We start from the raw sequence: 27,289 nt of genomic DNA, 5'->3' as shown, positions 1-27,289 counted from the left end.
GCACCAAGTGATCCCCAGGCCGGCTATTGACATCTGGCGCCAAATGCTCCTGCTGAGCGTCTGTCAACTCCACACCTGGGGGTTGAATTGGCCTGCAACTGTTGTCAGGCCACCAACTGCACGCGCACCTGCCCCCACGCGCTGGAATCTTTGTGGAGCCACAAGACGTGTCAGAAGACTGACCGCAGACAAAAGACCTTTGTGCTTTCCACACACAGTCATCATTGCTGTGTAACAGTCAGTTGATGACCAGCAGCACTTTTTTTGTGCGAAGTTATCATTGCCATGGTGGAACATGGCAGGGGTCGAACAACGAGGAACGCACACTCCACTACAGTATACCGAATGTGAGAGGATTAACTATTGATTGCTCCCAGATCGTCTTTAACTTTGAAAGTCGGCCAAATGACGGAAAAAAAATTGCTAGTAGCTGTGCTTGAAATGTGATGGCCTTTTTGGGTTCTTGGGGGCAATGACACAGGAGTCACAGGAACATCAAGCTGCTGGGAGATGGTGTACAGAAGACTTTACTTTACACTGAGCGCGTTTGTCTTCCAATCAACTCCTGTCGCTTCCCTTGGTCCATTTTTATGGTTTCAGGACTGTAAAATCATTCAGTATGACCACAATTCAAAAGCAACGTCTGAGCTTCATTGATAGATTGTCAATAAACATTTGAGTATTAATCCTATAGCTGAAGTGTTAACTTTGGTTATGACCTTAAATTTGATCACGTTTAAAAAAAAAAAAAACACACCTAACTCAGTTCTATATTCTTCCTGTGGCAGCTTGAACTCTGCTAACTTGAGTGTCACCAGCAGAAAGACAGACAAAGATGGATGTTTATTGGGGCTGAGCGATTTGGTCAAAAAATAAAATTTATAATTGCTCCAGTCATTCTGGGTGGTGACAATTTTAATTTATTTTATTTTTAGTAGTAAATCCAAAAGACATTTATTAAAAAAATAAATGCCCTTATGTCTATGTAGTTTTGCTGTAAAAAGTTGCTTGATGGCTCATTGGGAAGAAAATAAATATGTACACCTCGCAATGCTATTTAAGGGTAATATTACATGTTTTTTATTTGATGTATTTCTGTTAATTCCAAGATTTTACTCAAGGATATAGCTGTTACAAGCTTTGTAGACGAGTTGTAAAAAATGTCATTAATCACAATGAATTATGGGAATTTTTGCGATTAATTAGCTAAAATTAATTTTTGTCAGATTCACATCATTTCTGTTTAATGTTTTGTTGTTGCAAACAAAAGCCGCGATAGCATCATTTTAATTGCAAAATAAGTTACCGGTTACTGTAATCGCTTTTGTCACACTAAGAAGATGAAGTGAGGAAAGTTGGCACACAAGTGCATATTTGACTAAACAATTTTCTGAGGGGTGGGGGTGGGGGTGGGGGGGGGCATCATTAACGGTTCATTCAAGGACACAACCACACAACAGAGTTTACAACACCACCAGGGCCAGCATTAAAAACAACCATGATAAACAGATCAGTTGTGGTTCCCTGACCAACACCATGTTTCCATAACAGTATGTCAAGTTTGTTTATAAGTGGCCCAGATAGGACTTGGAGATTATGTGCAAGCAACATTTGAATGCCTATGGTTAAACAGCAACTGACCTCCCAACATGTGACCACCATGCATAGATAGGCACTCATTTTATGAGAGCCAGAAACAAGAGGTCATGGGATTTATTCTGTTGGGATGAATTTTAAATTGCCTTGAATGAGTCTCTCCCACTGCTCTGCTAAAAACACAGGCCGCGCTCTCACCCAGAGGAAGAAGGGAATTGGAGAAGGACAGAGGGAGGAATAGCCTGCATACAAAAAGAGGTAGAGAAAGACTTGGAGTGGGCAGCACCGGATGGGAGGAGGAGGAAGAGGTGGGACGAGAGAGAGGGGGGCGGACCGAGACACTAGAAAGGGAGGGGGGCATCAAAAAAGTAGATGAGAAGGAGAAGAAAGAAGGAAAGTAAAGGAGTCAGGAGAAGGGAGCACAAGCAGGGAGAAAAAAAGACAGCTCAGCAAATGATCCTTATAGCAGTCCTCCCACCGCTGCAGTGATCCAAGGGCTGGGTGGGGAAGGGAAGCTCAGCGGGGAGAGAATAAATTGTGGTTTCCCTCTTTTTTCCCCTTTTTTTTACGTGGAGACAAAAAATCAGAAGAGGAGAGGGGCAGAAGGGAGCACGACACAAGAGAAGCTTCTGCAACCTCCTTGAATCCTGCAGGAGAACATGGACTCTGACTCCGGAGAGCAAAGTGATGGGGACCTCTCGCCAGGTACACAACACATGCAAATTTTATGTATTACACATGCTCTTGCAGGTAGCCTTCAATTTATTTCATGTATCACACTGACTCTACAGGTGCTCTTTATTTAATAAATAACACTAACATTCATGCTAAGCAGCTTAGAGATAACTGCAGGTGTTCTACATCAATTAAAAGTAATGAATGGGTATTGTAGATTTAAAAGTGGAAGTAACGCTCATGGATGTTCAAGATTTAATATTTCAATGACCTCTTGATTTAATTAAATGAGTATGTATTCTAGATGCAATTTTGGTATTTTTAGATTTAATACTACAAATTACTCTAAGGGTTTTGTACATTTAAAAATCGAAGGAACCGCTTGATTTAATGTTGGAATAATTAATATGAGAGGTAATCTTTTTTTTTTTTTTCGATAATCTAGTATTATTTATCGGGTGTCATTTTTGCATAACATTTAAATAGCTGTCCTCATCAGCTCCTGAATTTGCCCCAAAAAAGTATTTTCTCTTGGTATGTGCTTATGATTCTGTCGGCAGGCAAGTCTACCGGTGAAAGGCAGCTAAGTCGCCGCCAGTTACTGGCGAGCTCCAACACGTGTTTGGTCATCAACACATCCGAGTGGAGCGAGGGAGGGTGAAGCATCCCTCAGTGCTTCTCTATAGCGCATGAATAGTTGATCAGTTTTACTGGAGGGTTATATGTAGTCAGTTTAAGAAAGCCTTTCGCGATTTTTTTCCATATCTTTGAGATCAAGTTTAAGATCCACAGTTAAGTGAACTAGAAGACTGACCTACTAGTGTGCTGAATTATCTTACTAATGAAGAGAAAGCAAACACAAGATGAACCGTTAGCTGAATATCAAAGATATGGAATAAATGTTCAGATGGCTTCCCCGAGCGAGAGGGCAAAAATTTGCTGTGGCCTCGCAAGTCAATCATTATGTCTCCCGTGAGTCTTACAATTGCTGTCTGGAAAAGTTATTTCCATGTCATCCCAAATTCGGTCATTTTTTGAAGCTTTGTTGGTTAATGATGAGCTGTTGAACTCCGCCATCTGTTTGTCCATCTGGCACATTGTCTGTCTGTCTTTTGATCCCCTGGCAAAGGTAGTGGAACACTGATATGAGGGCCAGGTGGCAGTCAAACCGTGGCACGCCATGGTCCAGGTTTGAAACCCAACTTTCATAAGGAGCCACGGTCGGAGATTATCCATTATACAGTCTTTTTTTGTCCGAGTGTAAAAGTCTTTACAATTCCAGATCAAATAAAGTCTAGGAGATTTTCCTGTCTGGACTCTGTTGTGAGAGTGAAGGAAAATGAAATTCTTTTTCATCCAATAGTCTGACTCATTTTTAAATGCATCCTGCTTTGTGGCTTCGCCGCACTTTTTATCATTCGGGTTACTGTCAGGGGAAAGCAAAATAGCATGGATGTCTACTAAAAGGTCAACATATTTGCACCCTAACTTTTAATGAAGTCAAAATGGACTACGACGAAAGTGCTTATGAGTTCAAAGTTGAATTGTGGTTCGATGAGACGTGTGCGCCAAACATAGCGCTTACGATGTACATTAGTTGGAACAAAGTGTCAAAAGAGTAAATATTGATATGTTTTGTTTTAGGTGACCTTTCTGGCTTTAGGATTGTTGTTAGTAAGCATATTTTCTGATGCGATTTGCCTCCACGTTCTTCTCTTTGACCTCTTGACAACAACAGCGAGGCTGTTTGAGCCCGGCAGGTCTTCACAGCCTGTTGCAAAACAACATCATTTGCTTTCAAGTGACACTCGAGTAAAACTTACTGTAACTTTCAAATATTTTTTAGAATAGTGGACCTTCCACTAATCTACTCGATAGTCGAGTAAAACGTGCTGTAACTTGCAATTAATTTACAGAATAGTGGACCTTCCAAGGCCGAATACAATCTGTTTTCCAATGTTGTTGTTAATAACGTTTTACAACTGAAATATTGATCATTGTTAATGGTAAACGTACCATCGTGAGACAACCCCACGGTTGATATGGGATGGGCAGATATGCCAGGCCGTGATTACCATAGATGCCTGGTGAGATGTTCAAATCCAGTTGGTCAAAATGGCCTTTTGGAACGAAACCTGATACAAACTTGATATATAGTTGTATGTGATGTGCAAGGGTATGTGAATAACAATCTCTTTTTGAATTAGTATGAATTTGAGTGAATTAGTTATAAAAAAAAGAAAACATATGTGATCAAACATTTCTTGATGAGTGATGTGGACTGGAGCCAGGCAGAACTTCACAACTCTCAGCCAGGTCAATGAATCTTTTGATATTTCTACGATGATATGCAAATTCACCAAGTTATTCAAACTACCTGTTACACTTTCGCTCGCAAATTTCTCCTCGGTGGCGAAGATGATTCTTTCGCCATTATGCTGGTGCACAGTGAGTCAGCTCCCGGTCTATTTTGGCAACATAATCTCACTGAGTCAGTCACCCAGAAATCAATCTGCCATCTGCTCAAGTTATTTCCACGCATTTTTGCCGACTTCAACATCGCATCGGACCTGAGACTTGTTCAGAGACTGCAGTGTGGTGTGGTGTAGCGTAGTGCAGTGTATGCCAGCCACCACATCCATTGGGGCATGAGGGCTGCTTCTTGTGGGTTGTTTTATGAACAAAGAAACTAAAGCTGTTGTTTGATGACACAACCCAAATGTGATCCTCAGCCAGGATATCTTTGTAGTATTAACAGCTGGCCAAACTCACAGCTACCATCAATATACATCTATGTTTGTATTAGATCAAACAATGTTGTTGTTGTTTTTTTTACTATAAGGGATTACAGAATTTTACGAATGTAATTTTAAGAATGTAAGATGTAAGCAGTGACACTTAAATGGCAGTATAAGTAATTAATTTCAGTAGGTACATGAGATTTTAACAGGGTTTCAATGGGTATGATCAAATCTAATTCAATGTCATAACTGTATAGTTTTCTTCTCAAATTAAGAGCAAATTAATTGGAACGTAAAGCAACTTGTTGCTAAATTGTATTTTAGTTATTGCTTTGCGAAATTTTGTGTGTCTTTATTTAGTTCAGTTTCATACTGATTTGCATTAATATTAGTAACAGAATTTTCCAGAAGATAAGCCAGAACTAAAAAAAAAAGATTTTGCATGATATAGCCTCAAGAGTAGCCTCAGGAGTACACCTTAGAGCTACCACTACAAATGTCATCAATCAGATGCTGACGGCACAGCACTTTGTTTTATGTATTTATTTATTTATTTTCCATCCCAAAATGGATAGGGGTACTTCAGCTGAAAAAAAAAATATTTCAAAGGATACATCAGTGAAAAAAGGCTGGGAAAGGCTGCACTAGTAAAATGACTTATATCAAGTTTTTTTTTTTTGCATGGTAAGCTACCAGTACTTCTATAGGAGTGACATGAACTTTATAATTTCATGAGTAGTTTGTGGTTGTCAACTAGTGCAGCTTTACCTCACCAAACATGTATTTGTCCTACTCATATGCAGAATTGTCATACTATGGTGTGGACAAGAAGCATACTAGCACTTGGACCTTGAGCTGGATTTCAGTGCACTCGTAGAATGTAAAAGGCATACTACTAGAAGGATTGTGCAGTGATTTCACATTCTTAAAAGGCTTTCCATAAGAGACAGCGGGTTTTTTCTTTCATTTAATCTGATCAGCAGATGGAAGGTGCTTACTGCACCCCTGCACACGACTCACACCCACACCCCAGACTCCATGAGCTGCTTCTGGAAAATTCTAAGACAAACTGTAAAAAAGGAAAGAAAAGAGCAAAGCCAAAAGTGGAAAAGCCAACTCAGGAGACTTTTTTTTTTCCTCTCGTTGCAAAGAGCAAACCTTAATCCACCCAGGTGTTACATGCATCATGTGACATGTTTCATAATATTGTATGTCACCCTCAGAGAGGAATTTGGTTTCGAAATCATGGAGTTGAACCAACGAGGTATTTTGACCGAGTCTTACGGTTTGATTGGCAACACAAAGCAAAGAGCGGCTGACCATTGAACTATTAGTGCAAGTCTAGTTCATGTTTAAGACTGTGTGACTCAAAGAAGATCATGTTTACGGTGACTTGCAAACACAACAAATAACATGGCAAGAAAGCCCCCCCTCCACCCCATTCACCTCCACCCTCAGACACACACACACCTAACTCTGGCACAACAGGACCAATTTTTTTTATTTTTATGAAGTGTGAGGAAGAAAATATGCAGACATTATTTTGGAATTACCTCATATAATGTTATTGGTCCCAGTGTGCAGCGACAACAGTAATATGCTCGATGAATAACACGTCAGCTCTAAGTCCATAAAATGTGTTTGTTTTTAGAATGCAGCACTTTATTCAAACAAAGGAAACAGGATGAACTCATGTTACCTTAATTTTTTCCGACTTCATTTTCTCTGCCAGAGAAAAAAGAACAATATATATTTTGTGCTACCATTAGCATCAGCACTAACAAGCTAGATCAAAAAGAGAATGCCCCCAATTCTTTGAAAAAGAGACTTTAAGCTATTCATGCAACTACAGGTTGAAATTAACAGTAAAATAATTACACATATATTTAATTACACATGACAACTACGCATGTATTTAAAACAAACTAAATACTTTAGACTTCCATTATTCACTAGCTTAATGCTAACACACAGTAGATTCCACAGTTGACACACTAACACATTGCATCAAAGGTTGCAGCGTTATAATCCCTCTAAGCAACAAATGTTTGGACACAAACAGTGGAGCTACACATTCTGGCCAAGGCCGGCATACCAGAAGAAGCACAATGTGAGCCTGGAGCTGATTAATGGCATTTACATTTGCTTCAATCGGAACGATAATTTCAGATAAGTGCTGAGTTAAGAGCACGTCAACAGAGCAGACTGATATGCAACTGTATTAGTTGAAAGTAATCCCTGCCGCGAGTAGCAAAAATCTGCAAGGAATGAATGCCCACCCCTACTTTTTTCTCATGCTTTGAACCCTGTGGCTTATAGTTCAATGTGACGGATCTGCAGTTTTTCTTCACTAGACCGCCAAAGGACAATCTCCACCAGATTCTGTGAAAGCACTCATTAATTAAACTCAATGTCAGCTATGATTTCTGGAGGCACAACAAAATATTTGCAGCCACTGAACATCAGCATGAATCGTGAATGGATTTAGTGCAGAAGGTCAAGAAGAAGATGATGGGGTCCAACAAACTCTGGTAGGCAAACAAAATGTGAAAGTTGTCTTCTCTTTAAAAGGGATATTACAAGCATTTTTACTTACAAATCCCACTTTTAAAATAAATTGATAAATTGTGAAACAAACTATTCTTGCTTGTTATTATCAAATTTTCAATGTATATTTTTTATGTATATGTAAATTCAATCCTGAAAATAAACATTCATATGTATTATGTAAGTAAAAAATAGAGGTAGTAGCTCAAACTTGCCAGAAAGTGATCCCACACATTTTGCTGAACCGTTTATTACATCTTTATTAATAAGCCATGCTACACAACTTAAAACTGCTTCATTGTGAAGTGTTCCTTTCTAAATTACAGATCATTTCCCCTCTTGCTATCTAATAAAGCCTGTGGGAAGCATAAGGCAAACCAGAAATATATTTGTGGCTGACAATATTTAATGGGAATATGGAAAGGGCGGCTCAAATGTGACAAGTTTTTCTCGTGGTCTTGGACTATAGTGAACCTATGTGGGGAGGTTGGATTAATGCTGTCAGTGTAGCGGGTTAAATTTCCAGGAGAAATGTATTCCCTCTGAGGCTGAGACAACTCTTCAAATGTGTGCTTGTGAGAGGACGTGAACCACAGTTATTTCCTTGTCATTATTTAGTGGTGGTGCTTGGGCCCAAAACCATGAGAAGTGCAGCGCTTGGGCTTTACACTCAAGTAACTCAACACTATCAGACCCTCAAAACCAATGCGAAACACATCTCCAATTCGATAGCACCAATCAAAGCAGGAGGAACTTTTCACTCGAGGTGACATGGAAAGCTCCTCTGCCCTAAGATCCCAGTTGTTTCCATTTTCAAATCGCTTATATGGCTGTCACTATTGAATATTTCTTCAATGGCTTATTCAATTGATTATTTCATATCACAGTGGTACCACTTCTCGATCATCTCGTAAAGGGAATTGTTACAAGTAAATGGCCTAATCCTTTCCTGTTATAAATGAACCTCGGGACACTATACATAAAAATACAAAAAAATGCAAACCAAGAGACCAGGAGGCTGGATTCGCTTTGAAAACACTGACTTGGAAACTCAAAAAGCACTGCTGCGAAAAGCGAGGAATAACACGGCATCGTTCTCCTGCTCTGGCCACACATAAGAAGGGCCCTGAAGACTGATTAGTCAGGTGTGTGGCTGGTGACTCTGCCCCCTCGTGGATGGAGGGAGAACTCCACCCTGAAAGAAAACAGCACAAGAAACAATAAGCAGGAGATGTGACAGTTCCTTGCCCCCCAAAAATCCTCCTAAACCATTTAATTTAAGAATATTAATTGTAGCAGTTGATAATATAAATGCAGTTTATTTGTTTGCCATGAATCGGTGCTGGTGTGTTGGCTGTGCGTGCAGAGAATGTTGTTAAGGTTGTTTTAGTTGCACATTTTTATTTCATATTTCCAGTGATCTAGGCATCATTTACAAGTCCACAGGAAAAAAAAAATATGTGTGCTTAGTTTTGAAAATGTACAGTAAGTTTACTTTAAGGGTATGCAAAATACAATACTTCCTGTGTAACATGCTGACGACGCGCTAACGTTCGACGTGAGAGCACGCTAGTTAACTAGCGATTCAAGAGGAAGTGTTCAGTGTTTTGTTTACAACAGCCCAAAGTAGTATTCTAAATATTTTGCTATGAATATGTACAATGTTAGCCATAGCTAACGTTAGTTTTATGTTTGTTAGTTCTGTGGTGTTAACTGTTGATGGAAAGCGCGGATGAAGCTTTAAAGATGAAAAGTGCAAGTCCACAGTAAACATCAGCACAAATAACTAGTGTCTCTCGTTTGTGGGCAAGCCGCCGACTCATTGATAAAATAGGAAAATTCATCAACAACTGTAAAAAATACAAATAAGAATTACCAGCTCCTGCAAGGGAGGGGATTGTGCAGTACAAAGTTGTTATGTATTACATCACGGTCTATTTCAGGCCAGCGCCGGTTTCTCATGTCTCATCGTTACAATTTGAGCCTTTGTATCCTGAATTTTCCTTTCTAACGAGACAATTTTCTTTTTCCAAAGAGGAGTTTCATAAACTGAATTTTTTGTAGCAAGAGATATTCGTAAGTAAAGACACCACTGTATTGAAAAAACATTTTTCCCAATTAGTATTTATACATCAATCTCTGATCATTTAGTGGTCTTTAGTAGAAAAAAAAACCAAAACAAAAAACAACTAAATAACAATCAAGAATGCCACCCGCGAGGGTCTGATGTTATTCTCACCAAATCTTTCTTAACTGATTCAGTTCCTAGCTTGGTAATTGTAAATTGTAAACTGTAAAACTAAAATCAGATATTTGCAAATGTCTTATTTTGATTCAACACAAATTATGATCAGTTTGCTTTAAAAAAAAAATAAAGATAACAGAAATCAGAGAAAAATGAAAAGACTGCTCAGAAGCTGAAATTTTTGACATTTTCAAGTTAAATAATAGCTTTAAATGATTACTCAAGTATTAAAATAGTAATTTGAAAAGAGTAATTTGATAATGTATTACTTTTAACTTTGACAGCCCTTTTGGTTTAGAATTATTGTTAAAGAAAGTTGTTTTTTCCCCTGTCTGTGACATTCTCCATTATATGTTAGCATGAAACTAGAAGACTTTAATATGGTTTTGTTGAACACCCTGGTCTTGAAATACAGCATTTTGAATGGTCTTTTTCTTTTGTGTCAATTTGACTGTAAACTTTAACTTGGAGTTGGCAAATTAGCAGTTCACAGTAATCAAGCAGTCTTTGTGTCTAATTTGGAGAAATGTATGTTTAGCAAAAGGTTTAATTCTTTTGTTTTCTAAAAGAAACGTCACAGGATAACATCCAATGCTTTGACAGTGAGAGAGTGAGAACGTGAGCTAAGAAATAACTGAAAACCTATATTTATATGTTTCAAATGTGCTTAAGCATGAGAGGGTTAAAACCATGAAAACCACAATGTTTTTGACAGGGTTTATATATTTCATATCACAGATTTTTGCTCACCGCAGGTGGGTCTGGAAAATATCCCTGTGATAAACAGTTTATTGTTAAGTTCTCTTCATAGTCTTCTCTTGTTGTGGTTGATCATTCTTTTATAATAAGAGTTAGAAAAATACCACAAAAAGCTGAAGGAAAATAAAAAACCACATCTAGAATTGATCCTTTGATATACTGTATGCTTTAGGTTGGAGGGCTAGCAAGATTTCTAGCAAGACTTTTGCCTGACGTTGTTTGCCGATGTGTGCAATTTTGGAAGCGGTCTTCCACAAAAATTAGGTTAAGTTCTGAATTGTACAACTACAGGCAGACTTTAAAGGTTACAACTGTTCATGTTTTCTTTTTAGTATGTGATGTAATTTCATTCAAGTGAAGCGCTTGCCCGCATAACGTTTGATGAGTGCCCATGATGCCGAGCGGTACTTGTTCAGCCGAACATGTACCACTGCAATCTTAATCCGTCCATAATCGTTCAAGTTCTTTTTTTCCCTCGTGGCTGTTGAATAGACAAATACATGTGGTATAACCTCAGCGGATACTGCTTCAACATGTGAGGAGAGCAGATGTGCCCAGCGTTGGTTACTAATTGTACTGTCAAAACCACAGAGTGACAGCACAGCATCAGATTTAGCTCAGGATCAGATTTCATTGCACGTGCGACTGAAAACCATTTTAAATTAAAGACAATAAAATATGACTGCAATATGATCACAATTATAAATATTGGAAAACAAACATGCATCAACACGTGTAGACAGACGATATATCAACACTTACAGGCATATATTCTTTATCCTCCATGACAACCAACATTTTGCAATTATTAAGGTTTTATAAAGTAATTAAGTGACTTGCAACACACAAACTGCAGCATTTGTGTGTGGATGCGTGCCTCTAATAGATATGGCCTTCCCAATTTTTGTTCCCAGTTGTGGTTGAGCCTCGTTCAGTGATGCCCCTTGTAATGTTGGGGAATCCCAAAGACAAGCTACTGTGGCTATAATTCCTCAAAAAAAAAAAGTTTTGCTAGGTTTCTTGTTCCTAAAGATGAGCAACAGCCTTAGCAATTAGATCCTGGTCCTTTTTGGCACTTCTCACAGTCCCACTGGACGTAAACTGAGTCCAAATGGGTTAACTAGTAAACAAGCCTGGAGGCCCAGAGTAATGGGGAAGGTTGGCATTGCCTGGATGATTGTGCTTGTGATTGGTGTGTGTTGAGTGGGAGCCTTTGCGCTGCCGAGTAGGTCTCCTTTAAAGCAATGCTACGCCATGCTGAGACTTGGCGAGGGCCAATGACAGAAGCTACTCAACCAGGGCCGGAAAACATTTACTTCCTTGGCACTGAGTTTAGTAAAATGGAGTCAGAGAAGAAGAGGATGGCAAAATAATGGAGAGGATGATGCTGAGGAGAAAAGATGTTTCTCGTGAGTGGGAAGTGGATGTGACGCAAAGGGACTTGGACAGGCGTTACAGAGCAAGTCATTTTTCTTCTACCACTCGCACCAACACCTCCAGATTTAAATATCTTCGTCACTCAATCTCAAATTTGGTCACATAGATGCAGATTTTTGCTTTTCCACCTTCGCAAATACTCTTAAACAAACACACACACACACACACACACACACATTTTCCTTCTCTTTTGAGTGACTGACTGGCCTCGACAGCAGCCTCGCTTCGGTATTTGGCTGTTCTGAACAGAGCCTGCCGAGATTTATTGTGAGACATTTTAATTCTTCCACCTTCTGTAGCCTTTGATTTATAGGTATAATCTTGTATTTGCCCCCATGTTTTATTTAATGATGCCGTCTGATTATAGTGTCTCATTATCACCATACTTTCTTCACACATAAGGCACATAGATTCTTCAGCATGTAATCCGACTTGCAACTTTTTGAAACCCCCGGTTTTCACGGTCCACCTTGCATTTTAGCCATTTTGAATGGGTATCTGAAAGTTGACTTTTGATTTATGCCAGCTAATACATGTCCCGCTCGGGCACGCCACAGTTGCATTGTAGGAAATGTAGTCCTGGTGTATGTAAAACACCTGCGGTCCGTAAACCGTAGTAGGCCTGTGGGCCAGTTTTAATAATGATTCAATATCATCCTAGGGGGCATAGAAAACTTTCCTGTGAGCCGTGACTTTGACATATGTATAAAATACTTGACGAAGCAAGATTTTCTAAAAAAGTACCAATATTTGATAGTGTCCTGTCATAGAGGCAAAAAAAACAAAAAACATTATCATTTGGTCTGGTGATGTTTTGAGAACTTGATGAACAAAGAGCATGCCTTGTTCTGTAATGATAATCATTGGATTTATTTGGAATCATTGCTCATCTTGAGCATGTGGCAAGAACTGCGCCACAACTAATGAAACTATGTTGGTGCTAGTGGTCATAAAAGATTAATTTTACACAAGGGCCAAAAGAAAAAAAATATTGGAAAACAAAGGGGTGAGGCTTTTCATTTCATTAATGGAGACAAATAAGTCACTGTAATCTGCTGCGCACATGTCGTGGGTTCAGCATGGTCAACATGAGAATTTGGCGGAACAAGGCAAAAAAACCATGAGCGCTTCATTACACCTTTGTAGAGGATTTTAATCAGGTAATTAAAGAAAAAATTTCCTTGGAGACAAAACTGACAAAAGATAAAACGGGCACGCTGTGTTGTAAATCTACTTTGCTAAACTAAATTACTATTAAAATTGCAACATTTGACTTTTAGTCATTTTTTTACAAGTCCAAATTGAGAGCCCGTTTTGACGGTTGTGATTTTTTTCTTGTTATGTAAAATAGAAAAACATATGCACTATACTCCTTGTTATCATGGGGACTTCCACCAGCAATACATGAAACGACTATATAATCACTAACAATTTCATACACTTTAAACACACTTTGACCATTTGGGGATTTTTTTTTTTTTTTTTTACCAGTTTAAGCTCATATAGGCAAACACACTTGGGGAAACCCAAAGCCAAATCCAGATATAAAATTGTCCCTTTAGAACCAATCTACTGTAACACCCAGTTAGAAACCCATATGGGCCGACACATCTGGTGGCACATGTGGCGACCTGGTGGAACCCTGGAGCAAAACCAGATGGAACCCATAATGGGTAAGTGTGGCCCATACGGGTCACATACAGCTCACCCAGCTAGAACCCAGTTAAAGCCCATTCAGAACCCTGTCCAAGCCCATATAGGCAAGCACGCTTGGGGAAAACATGGATCAGTCCTCCAGCAGGGGATCGGTGATTGGTCACACGTCCAGCCCAGGTAGCAGCCACAACCAAGCCTTTCACCTATTGTTCTTTAAAAAGGGGGAGAGTAGTTCCACCCCCAATTGTGATTGGTTCATCTGGCCTGCATGCCAAGCTTGATTGGCTCCAGTTCAATTGCCTGTTCATTGTCAATTAGGAGCAGCTTTTAGTCATGCAATCAAGCATGCACATAACTCAAGCAATCACCACAAGGTTCGGTCACCCACCTCTGCACGAGTGGAATATTCGCAGCTCCGTTGCCCCTTATGAACGGCTGGTGATGTCATCCCAATCAGCATATTGTGCGTCATACTCACAGGAGGCAATCCACCGAAGAGATTTGCACCGACAGGCAGCAATTGACGTGAGAGGTTCATGCACCGTGAACCGGTGTGTGTATTGAAATGACTTAACACTCACAGTGTTTAGATTTGTAGTCACAAGAAAAAAATTCTAACTCACACAATTTGAGTTCATAGTCTCAAGAAAAATGTTCAAACCCATGCATTTTGGACTCGTATTCCACAAGAAACATTATCACACCCAAATAATTTAGATTCGTACTGACAAGAAAAGTATTTATTCTCACACAATTTCGACTCATACTCGACTACAAATAGTGTTGATACACAAAATTTCTACTCGCACTCACAGATACATGTGCTATACACTACATATAGTATTGACATCTTAGCAATCTGTCACTTGGTTACTATATAAGAATTTCCTCAATCATTTGCCATGTTTGAAATGTACATTACAGTTGAACACGTTTGCTCTTGTTCTGTCTTGTTCTCAAGATTGTTTTTCTTTTTCTCTAATTGGCTTTGCTCTTTTTTAACACTAAGTGAGGTTTTTTTTTAATTATTTTTTTATTCTTATTTTCTAATGCAATAAGCGTTTCACATATATTATGACGACAAGACAAACATCTCTGTATACACATCTATCTTCTCATCAATAATAACTTTGTGAATTTGTTAAACATGACTAACACCTTTTTTTAAAAAGCACAAAATGAATATAAATTGTCCATACAATGCCAACCCAAAATAATAACGGGGGGATACAGCGTATACAACAAAATATATTTAAATGTTGTATATTTCACCCAAATCATACAATGTAGTATGGGGAGAAGGGGGAACACTCACTCAACCCGTGATTGTTCATTATATTTGTTAGCAGGTCAAACAAGCCATTTTTGCTGTCTTTATCAGTCCTGTGTATTGCTAAGTGTCAGTGATGTAGAATTGACAGAGCAGGCTGGTAAAGAAAAGCTCCCACAGTGGAAAGAAGAATCACAAAAAGCCCGCAGCCAGTTCCCATGCCCGACGAAGCAGCTGAGTGGAGCTGGCTCTGTGCAAACTAAACAATAGCGGGCTCCAGCTGGTTGAGGCATTAGTGTTAAAACAGCTAGAGGTCAGAGGGCAACGATTCCACAAAGTCCGCGATCTGATCAGACAGGATGTCTTAAGTAGCACTTGTTATCCCCAGGGAACAGAATTGATTGTGTAGTCCTTATAGTGCCGAGTGGCTACGATGGGAGCCGAAGTGGAGGTCGCCGATGTCACTTTCTTCCACTTTCCTCGTGACATGCAATCAAGTCAACAGCGTATTAATCAGTCGCATCTCCTGCCGCTTCCTGTTTCGGCCACAATTCTGCAGGGACATAGCCATTAAAAGGAAGACACGCAGATGAGGGACAAAGAATCAAATAACCCTTAGGGCATTTTATGCTTTGTGTCCTTTTCTGATTGAAAAGGGCTTTTACTGTAAGTGGCTCTCTTAAGACTGGAATTTTTACCGTACTGTTAATCACAAACTACATTCTACATTGACCTGTTTTTGGCATTTGACGTCAATTAAAAAATATCACACCCATCTGGAATGACAGCAGTGACCACCCGTTGTTCTGCTCCCTCACGCAGATGAACATCTTCATTGCTCAGAGAATAAAACAAATCCTACAAATGATTAAGTGTACATCATCCGCCCAGCCACACCCAAAAGTAAACATTCAGACATTCATTCTTCCCGGTCATTTTTCGTTCAACTAAGCAAAACAGCTCAGGGATCCTTTCAGAGGATGAACACAATCTCCTTGTGTAGGGGAGATGCCATTAAAAATAAAGATAAAATAACTTGCGTTTGCTACAGTAAATAGTCCACAGCCACTAAAAGCAAAAGAACTTTCAGCTCATGCTGATGAAAACCATTAGAGGAATTAAAAGGAATTATTCATTAACTCTGCAGATCGGATTGCCCCTCTACATCCTGAATAGTTGTTAATGGTGAAGTGGATGACCATCTTTGGACCAGAATGCCTTAGGAAAAATTTAACATGGCGTGACCATGAAAAAGACATCTTACTTATCCCACTCTGTGTAGCACATCTTTCTCAATTACCCACCTTTTTTTCTTCTTTTTTGTAGTTACAGAGCACACGTGGCGCGCAGGGCTGGCGTGTTTGAGTCATTATGTGACAGTTAAAAATAGACCTTTGTGGAATCTTTACAGGACAAACTGAGAAGGGAAAGGCAGACCACGGATAATAAAACCTGCCTTGTTTATAAAAAAGAAGAAGAAATAACAAAACCCAAAAGATGTGATGCGAAATAGTCAACAGTCCTCTGTTCTTTCAGGCTTGTTGATGAAGGTCATTAATTCATTTTCACTTGCAGCCAAGAAAAAAAGGGGAGGAAAAAGGATGAAATGCAAAGATAAAGCCAGAGAAAAAACAGTGAAAGGCAAGCTGTCAGGCATGTTCTGTTGAAGTCAATTTCCTCTGACATTTTGTTAGTATTGATGTGAGGTTGATGCGGATGTGTTTGTCCCCGGGGATGACACACTTTTCAACCGGGAGAATTTCCAGGCATTTCTCTCCACATTTCGAGCAGACAAAAAAACAACCAGAGTCGCAGGAATGGATCAGTCTGCAATCACATCAGCACATCCCATTGAGCTAACAATACTGTAGGTCAACTAAATGACGCAACAAGAGTTTTGTCAACTATTCGGTCTTTACAAAGATAACAAAACCACAACCAGCACAGATAGGTACCAGTCTGTATTCACAGAGGCCCAATGAGGCATAAAAACATATTTTATTGATCATTAGTCAGAAAAAAAAGTTCTACATTGAAAACCATACACTTTCCTAACCCACTTGCTGTTGATTTTCACTAGATTGGATTAGTTTTACCAAATGTTCGTCTAATTAATTTGACCCAAAGGATTGGGTTGAAGAGTGTATTGCGTTTACATAGAATAACCTTTGTGTAAAATGTTGACAGCGGCTGGAAGGCTCAGTGGAATAAGTATAGTATTATTTTAAACCACATCTATAATGCTAACCTGGTAATACATTTCAATGTTCGCTTTAATTCATTAGTGTGGCTAGTTTTTACCTGCTAACCAATCCCCAATAGCATAGCTGAGCACACCCCAAGGTGCTGGCTGAAATCCTCAACCCGCTGTTTTGTGTACAACTAACCTAGCTTAAACTTGGTCCCTTTCAGACCCAGTGCTGGGTTAGCTATTCCACATTATTTGGCATACTTTTGACCGAGCAGTTTTATGAGTGCAGGTGCACATGTACCGACAAATCTCGGCTACGTGACATCAAAAACTCCAATGATGCCTTGGGTTTAATTCCAACTGCTTGAACTTTATATGTGACTGTCTCACAAGGCAGAAAGAAGCAACAACAATGATTACTCTTCCTGGAAAACTGTCATCGTTGTGACATTTCAAAAGATTCAATGAATCATTGAAACGCCTTTCGTGTGTGAGGAATATTGGCTGCCAAAGAAAAAGGTAGATGAATAGAAAACATTTACAGGAAGCTACCATCATAACTTTCCGACACCACTTTTACGCTTTGCATCTCAGCTCTTTAACTGTTTGCACTAATAATATTCAGAGGCAGACAAAAAGGTCCTCATGCCTTGGTAAACACAGCACAGTACAAGTGGTCATGGTCACTGCATGGTTTTGTGCCCCACAGTGAAACAACACATGCACCTGCGGCGTGTCACCTGATGTCATCCAATTGCTAAACATCTGCATGTTGTCATGAGCAACATGTGCGTGTTTGTGTGTTTGATATCTGATCCAAACAGGATTTTGGGAGGAAACACCTTGACCTGCTTGCCACGATAGGCAACTGCAGGGCAGTCATTATTACTCTTTGTGTTTTTTGAATGTATCTCATACATAGGTTGTTAATTTAACATGTTTTATTTTAAGAAATAATGTTGTCAAAATTATAATTACATTAATGGAGACTGAAATGCTGAAAAAATAAGCAGTTATTTTATTGAACTTTTTGTTACAGCAGTTTAGCCATTTTTATATGATTACTTAAACAGTGTATTCATTTAACTAAATAATGTGGTAATGGTGGTATACAAAACAAAATATTAGTAAAAGCTGTTTTATATATTACCTAAAATGTAAATAGTTGCTTGATGATTACATTTAAATTAATAGTTGTATAGTTTTACACATGTCCATGGGTTCTTATTTACTCAGAATGAACAGTTTTACTTATATTGATTACATTACATAAAAGTTTGTCACGAAAAGGGTGCGTCTTTGCTTTCTAACATTATTTAAACACAGTACTTTGATTAAAATTCAAGTAAAATGTCACTTAAAGTAATTTCCTTAGACCTAAAATGCAAAACAAGACAGAAGCAGATTTGACAGATTCATAAATATGCTTTTCAAATAACCGTGTAACCCTTACTTATATGACTCTCAGCTAGCTTAATGCAAAGACCCGTTGCAAAATTCCACAAGCACGCAAAACAAAAATGGTATTGATGTTGTGGTACTCATTATGCTTTAAGAAACAAGATACTTGAACACAAATGGTGAGGCACAACATGAAGAAAGAAAATAATCAAAAATGATATCTAGAAAGTACCAAAAGTGATCATTCTCAATGAAGAGATGAAAGTGTTTGTATGTTAGAGAGGAGCTTAGTGTAGCCTGGGCTGTTACTGAAAGTTACAGAGTCTTTACCACATGTGCAAATGCAGTTCACGCATATTTCCGCTGCATTTTCTTAAATCATATCATCTGTGATCCATATATTTTAAGGGTAATGTTGTAAGTGCTTAGAAATCATAGTTTGTGGTGGCTGTACGCTTTCAACTATTAACACATGCAAGTCCAAAAAATGTAGGGTTTTCATTGTTTGTCTAGAGGCTGAATGTTGTTTGTCATTTCTTATGTGTGGTCGGTTCTGACGTCACATTCCATTTGGTCACACCATAAAATCAATGGTATGGAGGCATTCACTAATCTGCTGACTAAGTGTGAGAATGTTCGGATACAATATGTCATGTTAAAATGTTAGCTGTTGATTAAGCGTTAGGTTGAAAGCGTACATTTAGTTTTTTCTATTTCCCATAACTAATCCTTGCATTGTTAAAAGTGAATAACTAAATCCAGATGTACTTTGTAGATGGTCTCATATATTTGTTTCTTTTGTTGTTTTTTCGCAGGGCAGCTTTGGCTGCTCTCCATGTTCCAACACCGTATGTATATTTTGATGTAATACAGCAGAAAATGTTGACTCAGAGCTCCAAAAGCATCAGGGGGAACAAAAATGGACTGTCTAGTCAAAACCCAATGTCGGTAGAGCAGTGGGCACCTTCCTAATCTGGATGTCAAAAATGAACTTCCAAAACACTCATACTGTATGTAACTAAAATGGCTCGTATGGTTGAATGGTCGTCTGTGGAGAGCCGTTTCCACAAGCGCATCTGAAACACTTCATTTTGCATGGGATGGGCCTGATTCACCAACTGAAGAAAAGTCGCTTTGGTTTCATGGCACATAACAATCAGAGCATTTATTCATAGTAATTTTATATGGGGTGTGTCAGAAAAGTTCCAGGACTGATGTCACAAAAGATATATGGTTGTACTCGATTGTTCTGTGGCTATGCATGGAAGGGTGACTGGGTGGTCCACAGTCACTCTGCTGCCTGGCTCCTCTGACGAAGCACCTTTTTTTTTTTTACGAGAAATTTGGTGCCAACTATGGAAGGCGGCTACAAAAACCACTCAAACATAGCTGCCCCGGCCAAGGAGCTGGATTTTGGTGTCTGAAGCGACATCCTGAATTGAACTCTGACTCATACGTGTCCTTCTCCATCCAAGACTCCGACTTGCATCTCATGTTTTCTGTTCTACCATAATTTGAAAAGGGGTTTGAGCTTGGGTTCAAGGAATCACTTCACAATGGGCGTTTGTCAGTGGTGGGAAGTAACTAGTACAAATATTTAGGTCACTGTAATTACAGTAAGTAGATATTTCTGGTATATGTACTTTGCGTGTGTATTGTTTTGACTACATTTTTAATCGCTGTATTTGAAATTGTATACTGTATATGTAAATTTTATTTCATACTCTATCATATTATTATATCATCCTTATGTTACAATTCACCATGGTTTGGGAAAATAAATTGACTACGTGGACGGCGTAACAAGCGACGCAATATAATTGTAGTCGATGAAGTTTGGGTGATTGGGTGATAGGGCGTCATTTATAGGACTGGTTTGGTGCCACGGGACACCAAACAGGTCGTGAGACAGACAATCGGGAAGATAAAAACAGGAAACGAAAATATAGTGCGGCCTTGCAGATTAAAAGCACACATTTTCATAGTAAGATATAACTAACCATTAAAAACTAACGCACTTGAAGATTCTTAGCACAAAATACATGTCATCATAATGGCCTTGCGTGTGAAAGAAGATGCACTCAAATGTTGGGTCAGTCTGCTAGTTATTTTCTTGAAACCAAGAAGGTAACAACCTTGGCTAACACAAACACCACTAAAAGCTATATGATGAACAGAGAACGTAAACAAGAAATACAGAGCAGACGTCCGGATTAAAAGTAGATATTTCAACGTTCGATAACACAGGTAAGAAAACAATACAAATTGGAGCACTTGAAGAAATCTTAACATATAATAAATCTTATTTTGATGCGCCTCTTTGTGAACACGAATGGGTTCAGACGTTGGTTCGGTCTGCTCGCTTCTGTTAATGAAAATAATGTGGTACAACCTTGGTAAAAAAAAAAAAAAAAGCTGTACACAACTCATTCCACCTCTACCACTATGTGTGTATATACAGTATGTGCATTAACATCTTCATTTCAGATGTAATTAAGTGTTAGCGGCTCCCAGTGTTGTCTTATCCGTGGAAACCGGGTCTAATTGGCTCTTTGAATGTTAAAGGTAGTCGACCCCTGGTATAGGCAAATGAGTGTACATTCAAATTAGTGGCTTGCTATATAACTGGCTAATAGTTAGAAACTCAATGTGTAGACTGTTGCGTGTGTTGGCGTCAGTTGGCAGCTCCTGTATGAATATGCTTATGCTTTCACTCTGAATGCACAAACGTGTTTATTTTGGTACTGTTATATCAATAAAATGATTGAATGTGCTCCAGTGGATGTGTGTATCCATGATTTTTGTGGCGGCATTTCAATACATGATAACAAGCTAGCTCGTTCTAAAAGTAATGCAACATGGATACGTTGCACTGTGGCTTCTAGACGTGCTGCTACGTGGCGGAAATGATCCCAAATTTCGGACATTCTATGTCCTTTCAACATCGTTTCCCACTTGTGGTTTGTAGTCTGAAGTGAAAGTTGCCCGTGGGGAAAAGCGAGCAGGCAGACTGCTGGTAGATATTTTGCATCACTTTATTTTGTCATAGGTCATGAAAGTTAGTCAATCATTTTCAGCCCTTTTCTCAGTACGATGCAAGTTAATAAGGAGGGAAAGTATTGTGTGTCAATCCTTCCATGTATCAAAATGGATGTTGTATTAAACATACGGAAGAAAAAAATATCCTCTCACTCAAGTTAATTTTGTCATTACATTATCTATATTTCTACTTCAGTAAAGAGTGTGTGTACTTTTTTGTGTTTGTATTTTTTTTTCAGCTCTGCCAACTGATTTCACTCATCAGTGATTCATTTTTGAAGTTGACAGTGCACACATTCTTTGCGGTTTGCAAAGCTCAGTGTGCTTTCACAAATCGTTCCCGTTTGCTTTAGGAATATCAGAGGCTCACTAGAACAAAGAGGAGTTTCAGAAACAGGAAATGACAGTGATAAAAGCCTGTTGATGTGAAGCACAGATCTGCCTTAATGAAGACCATACTATTACATCCTGAATTTGCTACTGGAATATAATGTATACCATGACAACCTTAATGTGACATCTAAATGTATTTCCATGCACAGCTTGACACATCTGGGATGAAACAACACACTGCTGTCAAACTAATTCTTTTTTTTTTTTTTTGCAAAGTTGTAAGCATTGTTAATGGGATGGGGCGGGGCACAGGGGCACTGACCTTGGGCGTTCTTCTTGGGTGTGCATCCAATCAAAGGTCGATAGGCATTGCACATGATAATCAACTAAGACAGACATTTTTGGTCCACCTCCAAAGAACATACAAGGTAGAGGTCTCCTCCAATTTACTGTTTTTCTTGTTTTGTTTTCTTATTTACATTATTACTGTTATGATTCTACAGTTTTGCAGTGTGAGTCCAGTGTCACAGTGTGTCTAAACTTCATTCGAAATTTCTAACTTCATTTGAAACCATGGACTAATTACAGTCCTAAAGGTATTAGTAACTTCTATGAATATTCATAATCCTAAATGTGTCTGTTCTGTTTGACATCTTCAAACTATGCGCCCCCCCCCTCCTTTTGTGCCTCTTCAGAGGTCTCACTTGCCCTCTCATGATGCCATAGAAGAGAGCACAGAGGGCACACGTCGTCATTTGTATTTTGAAGTGATTGCAGACAGACATTTGCTTTTTTGTTGCTAAATGTCATGCTGAGCTAATTATATGTGCGTGAAATGTCATATTGCTTTAAACTAACTCACGAAATGCCACTGACCAGCTTTCGCCCATTGAGGGGCAGCTTTGAGCCTCTTGTGGATGAGCCCACACATAAACACATGTTCAAATGAGGTGCTTCAATGGTTCTCAAACTTTTTAGCTGTCTAAGCACCATCATAATGACCATCATCAAAATGCTTTGCCAGTTCCGGGGGGCACGTTCTGTGAATTGACATTTCAACATATTCACTTCATACTTTTGATCAAATATATAAGCAGTATCTCAATCTGTGCAACCTTTATGGGGTGTTCCACAGGGATTAGTCTTAGGGCCCATCTTTTTTTGCATTCTACATGCTTCCTTTTTGAGAAGTCAGCAAATTGGGGCGAAGGTGACCCCCAGATTTGTTTTCATTTGAAACCTGACTAGAGCTGATGAGATAGCTTACCCGTGTGATAGCTTGACTACAATTAATGTCTGAAAACATGCTTCTGTTGAATGGCTGAAACTGAAGTGTTTGATTTTGCCCACAACAGCTTGCCTTCAAAAGTTGTCATCTGTTTATTTACACTTTCCTGGATTTGGTGTAAATTAAACAGTTGCGTTCGGTCCCAACACAATATTGAAAACTAATGTGAAAAGCCCTTGAAGTCTCTCGCCCACAAAATCTGAAACGTACTTTCTTTTTGAGCACCAAGTAGCCTCTTTAATAGATGTTTTTTATAGTGGTAAAGTGGCACAGTAAAGATTACAGTAAGTTTAGATTGTTTTGATTGATGTTTCTGTCTTTTATATATTTGTATCTATAAGAGAGTAAGGGGTTAACCATTTGAATTATATTGAAACAAATAACCAATTGGTTATCAAACTAAAGACTCTTAAATTCTATGATTTAGTTGAATTTAAAACAGCACAATTAATTAATTAAAACAAGCAATCTTAACACATTGTCCAAAAGCTGTTCAAAGTTAGAGAGGGTCCTTACGATCAAAGGTGTATTTAAAAAATAAATAAATAAAAATCTAAGACAAGAATAAACATTAGGCAAATGTGCGTTTCAGTAACAGGTGTTAATTTATGGAATAATTATGAGATAGAACTGAAAAGGTGTGAAACCCTTGCTATGATTAAAAAGATGTTAAAAATACCATGCTTCAAAGATATATGAAATAATTGTGAACCCAAGAAATTGCACAAAACCTCTAAGTCTTTTTCTTCCGAATGGCAGATTTTTATTTTATTCATTTATCCGATATATACATTTACTTGACAACATATTTTTTGTAAATCGAAAACAAGGGGAGAGAGTTTGCACTTCCTACTGCTCTTGAACATATAAACTGTATTAATCTATGATGTATTGATTTTTTTCACAGATGTATGTTTATTTTGATGGAATTGGCTACTTTTCCAGTTTGCGATAAGCTTTTACTAACATGACAACATATTCATAGCATGCTATCACATCCCCAGCTGTTGAGAGTCTCAGCACTTTTGTCACAGTGTGGCATCTGCTCTGTAATAAAATGAAATAAATCTTTAATTACCCAGCCATTCACGTCTACTTGTCAGCCGTCACTGTTCTTGACAACATCGGCTGAGAATAGTTAGAGCCATGCGTACACAGCTGTGAAGCATGTGGACAGACAGTGTGCAGAGGCGTTGTTATCACCCTGCAGCTGTTTGATGTTCTCCACAGTAGATAGTAATCATTCCTCCCGAAGTTAGCCCACCGCATTTGCCAACTCCAAGAAGGCCGCCGCCCTGTTTTAGAATGTGCTTGCACGGCACTACTGTACAGTACATCTGGTCAGCTCCACACTGTGCATTGACTTATTTTTACACTTTGGTAAAGATCAGCTGAGGAAAGCTGGCAAGAACTCTCTGTGGGCCTATCTTGAAGTATACTTTTCACTTATTACGTGAGTAATATCTTCTCTCTTCGTTCGAAAACACACAGTACATGTATGTCCTTTCTACTCCTTACGTTGTCAAACGAAGCATTCATGACTCTGCTTGCAAATTTAAATCTCAGAAAATAGGTGATAATTGCTCATCACCTGAACCCTGAGCAACTGTCATTTTAAGTTGACAGCAAGTGGAAAAATGGCCACCCTCCAGATGTATAAAAACATGTGGATATGGCTGCTCAATTCATATCCCTCAAATGCAATATTAATAAGAATGTTGTGTTGATACATCAGCAAGGCGCTACACTCACCTTTGCACTGGTAGCACTTGGGCGACTAACTTTTTTATTTGGTTTGTTTATTTTAAATATGTCCTTGTTGCATCCTCGATGTTGCATCTTCTTTTATTTTTCTAGTTTTTTTTCTTTCACTGTGCAAGTCACATTCATAATTATATGAGTTGTCATAACCATGTATGTGCTAAAAAAAAAAAAAAAATGCACTCGTGCCATGCAACCAGAGGTTTTCACACTGTTAAAGTTGGACACATTTGCGGGTGAATCAGTCGCAGCGTCGAGCCCCGAGAGAATGTATATATAGTAAGGAAAATTTGTAAGTAGGTGTATTTCTACTAAGGTACAAAGTGGGAGTACTTTAGCCACCTCTGGGAACTGCATCAACACCCAAGCTGTGAAACCTCGCAACTCCTATTTTAGATTAGCCTTCTCATTTCTTGCGCTTTTCTCTCCCTCCCCCAAGGACACGAGAGCTTCAACTCACGTTCCTTGGCTCTGCAGGCCCAGAAGAAGATCCTGAGCAAGATGGCCACCATGGTGGTGGCCAACATGCTTACGGACGACACCAGCAGCGAGATCCTGGACGAGCTATACAAGACCAGTCGCGAGTTCACCAAGAGCAAGAAGGAGGCGCACAAGATCATCAAGGACGTCATCAAAATCGCCCTGAAGATCGGCATCCTGTACCGCAACCACCAGTTCAGCCCCGACGAGCTGGACACGGTGGAGCGCTTCAAGAAGAAGATGAACCAGGCGGCCATGACAGCGGTGTCCTTTTACGAGGTGGAGTACACCTTTGACCGCAATATTCTCTCAGAGCTCCTGCTGGAGTGCCGGGACCTGCTTCACACGCTGGTCGAGCAGCACCTGACGGCTCGCTCGCACGCTCGCATCGACCACGTTTTCAACCACTTCGCTCACGGCGAGTTCCTAGCCGAGCTGTACGGGGACGGAGACGAGTACAGACTGTCTCTGAGGAAGATCTGCAATGGCATCAACAAACTGCTGGATGAGGGGACGCTTTAACCTCACACCTCTCGTGGGCCGCCTCGCCCCTCCTGACCACTTCTTGTTCACCCTTCTTGGACTGCTTGCGTCACTTCCTTCTTTCTCTCTGTCAACTTCCCGTTTCCCGCATCCGTTTCCATGGAGCTAGTTGTAACATCCTGCAGCTGTGGTTTCATTGAGACCGCGTCTTTCAGCATGCATACCCGGACAATGTGTGTCATGTATGTCTTCACGGGAAGCCATTTGAGCATTTGTATTCCATGTCCTTGATAATGATCTTAGCCCACGCTGGTATGATTTTTCTCCTCACTAGGGAGACCAATTTTTTTGTAATAATTGAATGACTGTGTCATCCTAGCCCATTCACTGCCATTCACAAGTATACGTTTAATTCTACGAGCGTTTAATTCTATGCCACTGTCTTGATAACAAATGTACTAATGCACAATCACAAGTAGATGACATCACATTTAGATATCAGATCTGCACAGTTTGCTTGAGTCCATTCTTGACAATGTCATGATACTAAAAATTGTCTGGGATTGAATGATCTGGCAATGTTTGTTTGTTTGTTTGTTGTTTGTTTGTTTTCCTCACACTACAAGTCCAAGCTGCCACATACTTGCTGTTTGATGTGTGCATGGTTGCTTATTGCCATCAAGTGCCGAGGAAACACATCGTAGGCATTGTGGTAGCGCATTTTGATTTAAGTCTGTTTACTTAATTTGGATGATTGAAGTGAAGATGATGAGTGTGAGTGATGGATCAACGATTGCAAACATTGGCTTGAAAATATAGTAGACCGACGACAATGGAATCTCTGGATGTCCTTAATATCAATCTTAAGATGGATATACTGGCCCCTTTGTAGGAGGATATATATAGTAGGGCAAAACTGTGTAATATTTACAAATGGGTGCTACTGCATGCATACTCCTATGAATAGACATCTAGCACATTCATGGCTGGCTGCCGTGGAAAATTATTATTAGTATTTTTTTTTTTTTATTCATCCTACAAGTGTGTCTTTGTAATTCCAAAATATATTCCATTAGTATGCTAAATTGTCTTACTCGTGGTAATGCGACTAAACTTGGATATCAAAGATATTGGGTAATTGCTCAAGTGGCTTTGTATTCGTTTGTGTGAGCACAAAAATGCACCAATGGCCAAGAAACATGCTTGCATTTCAAAGATTGTGCCTGTCCGTGTGTGCATAAGTGTGTATAAGTGCGTGTGTGTGTGCGTGCGTGTGCATATGTGGTTGTATGGGCTTGGCATGAATCATCTGTATATAAAACCAATGACAAGTCAAACCTTTCCAGAGTATCACTTGTCTTTTATTAAAGACTTCTTGTCAACGTCA

General features: G+C 39.2%; 1 protein-coding gene and 1 long non-coding RNA gene across 2 annotated transcripts; one reads left to right on the top strand and one right to left on the bottom strand.

Annotated features, from left to right (window-relative positions):
• The first annotated feature begins 1,991 nt into the window (after positions 1-1,991).
• tnfaip8l3 (tumor necrosis factor, alpha-induced protein 8-like 3) lies at positions 1,992-27,289 on the top strand. The gene is made up of 2 exons (XM_088414066.1): positions 1,992-2,301; positions 25,379-27,289. The coding sequence occupies exons 1-2, from the start codon at positions 2,256-2,258 to the stop codon at positions 25,939-25,941; spliced, it is 609 nt and encodes a 202-aa protein (XP_088270192.1). The 5' UTR covers positions 1,992-2,255; the 3' UTR covers positions 25,942-27,289.
• LOC148424759 (uncharacterized) lies at positions 14,369-16,630 on the bottom strand. The gene is made up of 2 exons (XR_015865448.1): positions 16,231-16,630; positions 14,369-15,479 (listed from the first exon to the last, which is right to left on the bottom strand). It is a non-coding gene; the product is annotated as an uncharacterized LOC148424759 (long non-coding RNA).

Source organism: Hippichthys cyanospilos, chromosome 4 (assembly GCF_059441005.1).
Source record: "Hippichthys cyanospilos isolate Australia breed blue-spotted pipefish chromosome 4, RoL_Hcya_1.0, whole genome shotgun sequence".
In the NCBI taxonomy this organism is placed as follows: domain Eukaryota; kingdom Metazoa; phylum Chordata; class Actinopteri; order Syngnathiformes; family Syngnathidae; genus Hippichthys; species Hippichthys cyanospilos.
The sequence above is the reverse complement of the archived record's forward strand: the minus strand, read 5'-3'. Positions and strand labels throughout refer to the sequence as shown.